Raw genomic sequence first — 10,000 nt, 5'->3', positions numbered from 1 at the left:
TAGTTATGAAGAACAATGAAGAGGATGCACCTAAAACCACAGTATGCGTGAAAGTGTCTGCTTTGAACTCAGCTGTTGGAGTCATCGCTAGAACCAAAGACCCTTCATGCAAAACAATGGGTAAGCTTTGATTATAGTGGAGCCTCCATTGCTATAGAAAATGGGAACCTATCGAAGCGAGAACATTTAATTATGACGTCAGCGTATGTTCGCCCGTACGGACTGGTAGGGAGGTGCTAATTAGGGGCTAAGTACACTGCAGTGGAGGGTTGGGGGAATCCAAGACATGCAGCTTGTGTTTGTCGTGGCGAAACGTTAACCAGTTAATACCGAGAGGCAGCCAATGGAGTTTTTCCAAGAATCTTGAATTTCGTCTGTTTGACTTACCACAAGAAAACTTATAGTTATAAAATATTGTTTTATTGAAGGATGTGCTTTTAGCTCGGTGATGTTTTGGTCACGCTTCAGGACCAGTCCTCTCTCAGATTGGTCAAAGTTTTGACATGGAAATTCATGCGTAAAAAGTTATGCAACATCTTCAAACTAAAACGTCTCAAGATTCTTTTTTTGGCTCAAAGTTTGTTTTATAATGTTTTTTTAAAATTTATTTGCGGTCAAGGAAAGCGTCGCGTAAATGGCCGGATTCATCAGTTATTAGATGGCAGTATTTTAGGGTTTTCGATTTCGAGAGAAAGAGGCCAAATTTTCCCCTTAACGAACAACGCAGGAGTCAGGATTACGCCTCCAAGACTCATCAATAAAAACAAAGTGTATCCCGCTTTCTAAATTTCTAAGGATACTATTAAAAGATTAAGTAAGCAGACAGATAGAACGTGTGGAACGTTCCAAACTCATTCAGACGAACGTAACTGAGCAAGACGTCGACCTTTTCATGAGCTTAATTAAGTTTTGTTCGTCTCATGAAAAGTTCAACATCTGGCCCTGGCCATTCACCTTCAGAAATAGCGATAAAAGACACTACTGTGCTACTGTGCTATAAATGTTGGAATAGAGGTACGAATGTATGATATCAAACGAATTAAGAACCTGTTCTTTCAAGGCCAGATAATTCTGTATAATCGAGGTGAACATGGTTCACCATAGTAAATTCAATTAAGGAAGTAAGAAGTTCGCAAGTTTCTTCAAGCAAATAACTGTTTCACTACGATCCAAGTCTGAATAACTTGTCTGTCATGTATCAAAACGCATTGAACATTGGCAATTTCAATCAGCTGTTAAACTTAAGCTCTGGAAAGTATGGTGAACCATTTTGGTGACCCATTGTATCGTGTCACCATCGCTACACGGCCTACACCTTATATATAGGCGTAAGATAAATTAATGCAAAAGAATGCGTGCATTTGGAACTAATGTGTTAATATTACTACTACCCAATACGTACAATGTGTAAGCTTTCTAAAAACTTTGGAATGTTGTTTAATGAAAGAAAAAATAATTTGCTGTATTAGTTTTCTCTTTTCCTTGAAATCCCCAATTTTCGCCGGCAAATATCGCCAGGAAATGTGTATAATATAGACAAATTTCCTGCGATTTCCCGCCACTAAAGCCATCAGGGACTTGTCAGAAATTAGCAGGGGGGGAGGGGGGGAGGGGGGATGGGAATTTTATATTTGGGTTCGGAAATGAGGTGACCCATCCCTGCAATGGGAGTGAAATTTGCTAACCCTCCCCTTGACCTTGGCCTAAAATATCACGACCCTCCCCCTCTTGTATAAATGATAAAATCTAGTTCTTGCAAAACACTAGGGTGAGTCAGTATTATGAAAGCTCAAAATAGATTTCTAATCTTTTCTTTGTAATGCCATGTACATACATTTTAGATGACAGCATTAAGAGTCCGACTCTGATTCTGACAGCTGATCAGTCGACTCTCCTATTTCTCCCAGGTTTTTTTTTTTAACAAAACTAGTTATAGTTGTCACTAAATCTACCCCCGACCTTTTAAAACCCGAATGGAGACTCCTTGTGGTTGTCCATGTATTTGCCATGAACCTTTGAAATGCAGTTTTCGTATTAGAGTTTCTGAGTGTAATTCTTTTGTTCTCTTTTGTGTTTTCTCAATTATTACACTTTGTTTCCTGGGTTAATGAAAATCCTCATACATGACATGCCTAGGATGGACAATTGTTTTTTATACATCTCATAGTGAGTTCAACCAACACTGCAAATGTAATAGAACGCGTGTTAAACAGCAAAACCATCTTTTAATTATCTATTTGTAACTAAATTTCCTATAACTAATGTGTCGAACAGATGCTTTGGCTTCGAGTGTGACATTCTTGAACGCAACGTCGAACACAACTGATATAAATGATTTCGCAATAAACTAACCCTACAAAAACATGGACCACTGTTTCAAGTTTCTCACCTTTGAGATATTTCCCAGTTCATTTTTTCTGGCATGTCCTTGTATCAAATAAAATAATCGGGATTTCGCAATAAACTAACCCTAATCCTAACCCTAAACACCCTTTCCTGCGAGGTAAACAGAACTACCAGGCGTTGTTTGTTTATCGTTCAGACCCAATCTCGTCTTCATAACCTCTGTTAGTTTTGTCCAGCAGATAGGCCAACGTTAGAGATCCCTGTCGCTGTAAAAAAGGATCTCGGCCTCTGGGAACAAGATTGGTTCAGACCTCCGACAGAGATTATGTTATTTTTTGCCCTGTTTTGCTTGTAATTGTGAAGTTTTTCACAGACTAATGTTACAAGACTAATAATATACATGTAAATCTCGTAAATTTATCCCAAATAGTGCAGAAAGTTGTATTTTGTAACTTTTGTTTCGTGAGGATGAAGAATGTGAAAACAGTCGTAAATCACAAGCCATGTACATGTAACCATAAAGCAATTCTGATTTCAGCTTTATTCACTGTGGGGCATTTTGACCCACACTCCAGGAAAGAAACCACAAGAAGCAAAAGCCAAATAGCAAAATGCCAAATTCTTGACTGACAATAAAACATGGAAAATGTCTGGAAAGTAAAGCACTTTTCATTAAATAGAGGAAGTAGTGTGATTGAATTGTTGTGGAAAATTTTAAAGCCTTGTTTTCTGTTTGTCTGTATTTTAGCCGGCTTCGCGTTTGGAAGACAAATATACTAGATGATTGTACCCGCTTAAAGCCTTCTTCTTTTTACAACCAACACAACCACTAAGTTTTCCTTAAAACTTCTCCTTTTTCAGAAAACTGTTTTAAACAAGCTTGTGTACTTTAAACACGAGGCCATACATCGTCTCACACTTATCTAACGAGTCACCGTAAGAAACTTAAAATAATTTGCTCGCCTTTAAACGAGACAGAAGAATGCAATAAGTGAAACTCACCTGAGATGCAACTCCTGAAAGCTAGTAAGTGACACAGGTTAGAAACGCTCTAGTTTTCTCCATCAATCTGCTGCAAATTATAGCCTACATGAAGGTTTTTACAAAAACAGGCATCAATGAATCCACAGTTGCGACGCTTTCCTCAACCAAAACCCAAATAAACAAAACAAATCAAAGGAATCTTGTTAGCAGTTGTATTTCTTTCCGTGGGGGCAGTAGAAAAACTCGAAGGAGTTCAAACTCCAAGATTACAAAATGCTTCAGTTTTCGATAAACTAATTTCTAGCTGCTGCGTTTTGATCCATCAATATTGACCTGTCAACATTTTGACCAATCCTGGACGAGGTTGTCACTTGTAGGCGGGAACAGGGAGCTGTGACAAACGGTGCGCGATGACACGTAAAAGAGGAAAAGCGCAAGTCAAATGTTTGCATTTATGTCATCAACAAGTAATTATATGATTTTTCTTATGCAATGTGGGATAAATCAGCCTTGTAAATTTTTTAGTCTTTGACTAAATTTACCTGTACTGATTTATCTTAAATGGCACTCGAAGTCATGCAATTACCTATACAAATTGCACTCATTCAATATTCAGGACGATCAAAGCACGCGCTTTCCTTGCACAACAAACTATAAAAATGATGACAACATAAAGACGGGACGGTTCAGTCAGGTCAATCTACCGTTACGTAGTAAGCAGGGTAATAATATGCTTCAAGCAAAAACTTTGGAAAAAATCTTATTCTAATTCAGTTTCCAAAATCACCCATCCAGCCAGTCACTTCTGAATTTTGCCAAGCGCCAAACTCGAAGTGCGAGCTGTTGAGTGTTTGAATGAACAGTACCCTGTAATAGAGTTACGCTTCAAAATAGGAATATTTATTTAAAAAATCGAACACACCTAGTAGGAAGAGGTCTCGGAATCATTTTCGCTTGCATTTTACTTCTAGAACACCGTAATCTTCTAAAGTATTTGGTATTTGATGCACGCGGCATTATGAGTACTCCTGCGTGCGATTCATGTACGACTGAAAACAAGCGGCAAAGCGGTAAGAAAGAGATTTTAAAATACAATCAAGACAAGAAATATAATTTAATGAAACATCAAAAAGGATAACAATTTTTATTCACGAAGACATGTATAATTTGAGAGTGTCGTGTCCCTGAAAATCCTGAGTCGTGAATAAAACCTTGTAGATTTAAGCTTAAGTTTTAAGCCGGCTTCGCTGTGTTTGCTATTTTTCAAGATGGACTCGACACAAAAATATCTTTCAAAGCTTTCTTTTTACAACCAATAGGATAACTAAATATTCTTCAGGACGTTTTCTTTCTAGTGGCGGTCAGAAATTAAAATGTCTAAAGACTTTTTAAGTTCTGTACTAGGTCAGATCAATCTCAAGTATTGCAAACATGCGTTAAGTGATGGCACAAACAACGCTCGACTTGAGCCAAAGAAAACAGCAAGTGCAATACAATAAGCTTACCAGGGGAGGTACAGCTCCTGAAAGCCATCAAGTAAGGCCAGAATTCCTTAATACTTTTGAACCCTCTTACGCGTCAAGCGACTCATTTCTCAACCAAAAACCCAATAAACACGCTAGCCATGAATAACAAGATTCTTGACAGCAAATTTATTTTTTATTGTAGATTCAGTGCAAAAAGGCGGTTAAAACATAAGATCAGAGGACACAAAACTCTGTCAGCTTCAGCTATCAGTGAACAACTGTCTAGATGCTGCATAAATTTTCCACATGAACTTACAATACCTGTCAAATTTTGACCGACTGGTGATAAGAATGGGATGTAGAGTGTGACCAACGCATGACCATGCTACATAAAGTGGTATTGAGGTGCAAGAAACAACTTAAGAAACGGTCCAGATAAGAACGATAGCAACAACGGCAACGAACATGTTGGAATGCAAAAAAGGTGCTAACTTTTCTATTGTAGATTGGCTTAAACAGCAAAAGTTAACAAAACTTCATAAAGCGGTACATATATTCATCCTTACTTTCCAACTATCTTCCATATAACAAAATCTGGTCTCAGTTTGAATAACAAAGAAATCCTATGTGGGGAACATGTAAAATTGTAAACTTTTCTTGGCTATTGTTTTCAACTCTTGTGATTGGTCAAAATCTTTTAACACAAAAAAACACCCTTTCAAAGTGGAATGTAAATGCATTTTATTGTGTAAATGGCCTTCATGTAGGTTTATGCATTCTCTGTGCAAAAATGAGAACATTCCTATGTGGGGAAAGTACCGTTGCTGCATAACAAAAGAAATTGCTATCCACCTTACCTGGATCATTACTTAATGGCAGCAAAAACAAAAAAAACAAACGACACCAATTTTGTTGGTAGAAAAACGCGAAAATTTTATAGCAGCGGCGAGAAAATGAGAAATGCTAGAGGCCACTAAGGTGAAATTAGCGGCAGTGAAAAACCAAAGTGAACAGGAACACAAACATTTCCTCCATAAAATGTGTAACTAGAAAGTTTCTGGAAATTTCACGTTTTAGTCGTGCAAAACAACGGCAAGGAAACGAACGAAAAAAGTGTGCTGCGCGTGCAAAGCTGTATGTTTGAATACAGGTCATGTGATAATACTCTAGAGATCTGTTTCTTTCAAATTTCGTCTTATTTATGTGCATATCTACGCATAAATTGTGAAAAGACAAGGGGTGAAATTCCCTTGGACCTTTATTGGGGAAAACAAAACATACAAGCTTAAGAGGTCTATTACACGATTTTAGATTTTGCTTGAGTAAACTATAAATATTAAACAGAGCTTCGCTTTTAGCCCTGGCTAAATCTGTATATTAACATGAATGTGCAATAACCTCCCACACTAACTTACTACCAACATTTCTTGAATGTATAGAACCTAATTTTCTTCGCCATGGGGCTACGCTGGAATTCTTAGAATGAATATTCCAGTTATGATAAATAATCGACATAGTAGGTCAATCTGATTATTTCCTATGATCGATTACGAAATCTCAGCTGATTCCTAACATGTAATGCACTCTAACTGATTTAAAATCCATCCTCTGATTTGTGTTTAGAGAAAATCTAAAAAAACAGAGTATTTGAAGGAATTTCTTGTACATTGATTTGCTTTTAAGATGAACACGGAACCGATAATTATTTCATATTAAGAGCAATTAAATGCACTGTAAAATGTATGCCCCCAACTTCCGTGATAAACAACTGAAGCCGGTAGACAATGCCCTAGTCGATTCCTAAGAGGATGTTACTTTGTTTCTACATTCTGAAGCCAGTCTCGTTAAGGCTTGTTTTGTGTGACCTCAAGCTATTTATTACTTTTGAATAAAAAAAGTCCAATGGCCTATTTAAACTGTACATATATCTCAAAAACTTTAACAGTATATTTTTTGTATCCACTTGAGGTTGGGGAAATCCTTAAACTTTACTTTTCTTTGCATTGCAGTCATTAAAAAAACAAGTGACACTGTATACTAACACTCTGTGTTGGAAACATAACGTTGAAAACGGGTAAGTATCTGTCAAGGTTCTTATAACTATATTAATCGAGAACGAGACATTCTTTTTTTACACCAGTACTAGAAACTCTTAAGGTGATTCCTTAGTAAAAGAACCTAACATAGTTTGAAACTTGGTACACTGATTTAACAGGTCAAGAAGATGATAAAAAAGGAATTAAAAAAGTGGGGGTCACCGTGTCAATCGCGCAGCCCAAAACTAGACAAGAAGGAGAGATTTTTTGATGATGCAAGTGGTATCATTTGACTTAAATGTATTGTTTATCTACTTTCTTACCAGAAAATGCTTTTTAATGCCCTCGTTTTTACTTTACGCCCCAAAGTAGGCATAATTTGGACGCGTGATCTTCGACCCGCTAGAGCTCAATCAGTACAGTTAAGTAAAATTGCTAAGAACTGAACACAGATTTATGTCAATTTTTTCCCATTGAAAGGAAGCACTGTTCTTATGAAAATCATGAAATAAAAAAAGGGGGTCATTGTACTCGTTTTTGCGGTAGAGCTGCGAATGTGCGCGCCAAATGCATTTCCTCCGATTTTTGAGAGGACTGGGGCGACTTCAGTGGTAGTGGGAAGAGAGCATTAAAAAATCTGTTTTTGCAGAATTTACATCGAGGTTCTCCGTGAGGAAGGCGAACTGAGCAACACCCGTACTGCTTACGTTATGCACATTCCCAACACATTAAAGGTCAAATGAACCAAAGAATTGACATATTTTCTTTTGTCGCTTTACCTTCACCAAACACTAAAAGGAACCATCCTAAGTGAGATTTGGGTAAAGATTTTTCTGCCCAAGCCTTTATAGAAAGATAAAAGATCAAAATCTGAGCATTTCCGAAACCTTCACGAAAACGTTTCTGAAATGGCCGCGTGATAGACTGGAGACTACGTGACGTCAATGTTGGTCTTTCAGGGCGGAAAAACGTTCTGCGCAAGCTTCTGCGCATCCCTTATCGCCTGCGTTTGTTTGTCTCGTTCTGTGAGAGTTCTGACTGAGACTGAATGAAATACACGAGGTGCGAACGTTTGCTCCTTGTAAAGGCTTTTTTTTTGTTTTTGTTGTTGTTGTTGTTTTTTCGTCACTTGAAAATTACTTTGGATTCAGAACAACCAATGTTAAAGTAAAAACAGATCATCCGTCAGTCTGAGGAGGAATAAAACGTTTTGAACATTTCCAAAGAGGTTTGTATTTTTCTGATAATTGTGCATTCGATTTGTGAATTGATTTTGTGTCCAGTGCTTCGCCTTCTTTCGCCGGACTGAATTAAAACCCGCTTGTATTCTGTTATTAGTAGTTACGGTTAGTTTTTTTACATGCCCAGATTTATTTACCGTTGCAGAACCAGCTTTGTCCTTGTCTTATGTCAAAGAACCATAATCCTAACGCTTGCGAGTGAACAAACATGAGCGCTTAAAACTTCCTCGGAACTTTAGAAGGCCAGCAAGCTTAGTCGAGAAGAAAAGACTACTTCGATCATTTTTCTGTTGCTCGAGTAATAATAGTCAGAGTTTTTTTCCTTTAGTTTTTTCAGTTTTAATTACATAGTTTTGTTATCTTTCTGTACGCAAATTTTCCTTTCACTCGCTGTGAAGTAGCGGAGAACGACAACTGCCGGCAGTGACTCCAAAACAATTGACTATTTGCCCGTAAACAATTGCTGGAGCTGGATTTGACTGAAGCGAGCAAAGCAAATCCTTATGTACAGTTTTCTGTATTTTCTAATGATTCAGTTTGCCGAGTTTAATTTGCTTGAATGAAGACCCTCGCATGGACCAGTTATTACGAAAAAAAATAGTTAATCTAGCTAAGTAGTCGGAATCATGGCTTGGCTGCGAAGCTTGCAAATGATCTTTGGCTTTTAAGATCTTTAGGTAGGTTGTTTCCGTACAGAAAATTCACTTCTTCTTTGTCAGCAGGTATAAGAGCCTTAGGCCTTATGTTTTTTTTAATGAAAATTTGTTGTTTTGCAACATTATTGAAGCTTTTTTTAGTTCACTTAAGCTGAATTTTATGCATGATGGAATTGTTCTTTGCTTGTCGCATCTCTTTGCCAGCTTAAAGTGGCGTCTATGGTCCTTAAAGTGACCTCAATCTGTAATTAAATCATACATAATTGGAAAGAAGTTTTTGCAATAATGTAACTTTAACTTTTTTTGAAGGAAATCTTACTTACGCGTAGGTTTTTAACAGGTGTTATGCATGTTCAACTTGACAACACAAAGTAAAATTAATCTGCGCGAAACGATCAAGTTTAAAAAACTATGGTTGCTTTGAAACCGATCTTGGGGAAGATTTACTAGATAAAGATTAACTCTTTTTCTGTCCACATATCAACGCCAAAACTTCTACATAGAGGATTTTGTTTACGTTTTAGTGATCTGCGAAGCTAGAAGTGTTCGATCGAGCGTGGGTTTTAAAATATCAGCTCGAGTGCGACAAAGTTCAGTGACTTCAAACACATTGTTGGCAAACTTTAATTTCTTTCGGCAGATTATTATACAAAGATATTTTGTTTTTGTGTCCACGGTGGAGCTCGGGACCTTATATATTCAGGAACTTCCTTATATCAGCTGCTTATATGAACACATTTTGTGAATGCATCTTGAAAAAAATCGGACTTCCGCACGCATATTTCCAGTACAACTCAAGGAAATTAGTAAATGTCGTTAAAGTCCGTCTTACTATGATGTATTCTTCGAGAAAATTAAATAATAAGAAGGTTATAACCACAGCTTGCAACTTTTGAAGACAAATTGCCTGTTCTGTCCAGGTTTATGGCCGCACAAACCACTTTTGCGCCAAGTCGACTCGAAAATTCCCGCTTTTTTTCACCTGACCAACATTGAAGTCACAAGCTGTTTTTTCCGACAATTTTTCCGACCGCTCTACGAAGATAAGGGCCAAAAAACAGCAATTTTTAATTGAGAATATCTCGGAAATACTTGCTTCAATTGATCTGAAACTTCCTAGTATGTTTATTTGGTTCATATTAAACACATTTCACTAGAATTGAACTAAAATAAAAATTTGACCTTTAAATCTCCCCTCAGCAAGAAACAACTGCAAGCGAAAATTCCAAGAGCGTTTCTCTTCAGTGAACTTAATTTAATAATGTTACTTC

The 10,000-nt window shown here is 37.2% G+C and overlaps 2 protein-coding genes across 2 annotated transcripts in view; one reads left to right on the top strand and one right to left on the bottom strand.

The window, feature by feature from the left end:
• The window catches only part of LOC140950277 (cell adhesion molecule DSCAM-like), a 265,680-nt gene that overhangs the window by 139,195 nt on the left and 116,485 nt on the right, over positions 1 to 10,000 (bottom strand). The window lies entirely within an intron of this gene.
• LOC140950301 (protein amalgam-like) overlaps positions 1 to 10,000 on the top strand; it is a 70,626-nt gene that overhangs the window by 48,150 nt on the left and 12,476 nt on the right. The window contains exons 5-6 of the mRNA XM_073399528.1: positions 1 to 120; positions 6,806 to 6,870. The exon at positions 1 to 120 is cut by the window's left edge and continues 168 nt beyond it. Coding sequence (XP_073255629.1) covers positions 1 to 120; positions 6,806 to 6,837 — 152 coding nt within the window. The 3' untranslated portion in view covers positions 6,838 to 6,870. The remainder of the gene's footprint in view (positions 121 to 6,805; positions 6,871 to 10,000) is intronic.

The sequence above is a fragment of the Porites lutea genome, chromosome 10 (assembly GCF_958299795.1).
Source record: "Porites lutea chromosome 10, jaPorLute2.1, whole genome shotgun sequence".
Classification (NCBI taxonomy): domain Eukaryota; kingdom Metazoa; phylum Cnidaria; class Anthozoa; order Scleractinia; family Poritidae; genus Porites; species Porites lutea.
The sequence above is the reverse complement of the archived record's forward strand: the minus strand, read 5'-3'. Positions and strand labels throughout refer to the sequence as shown.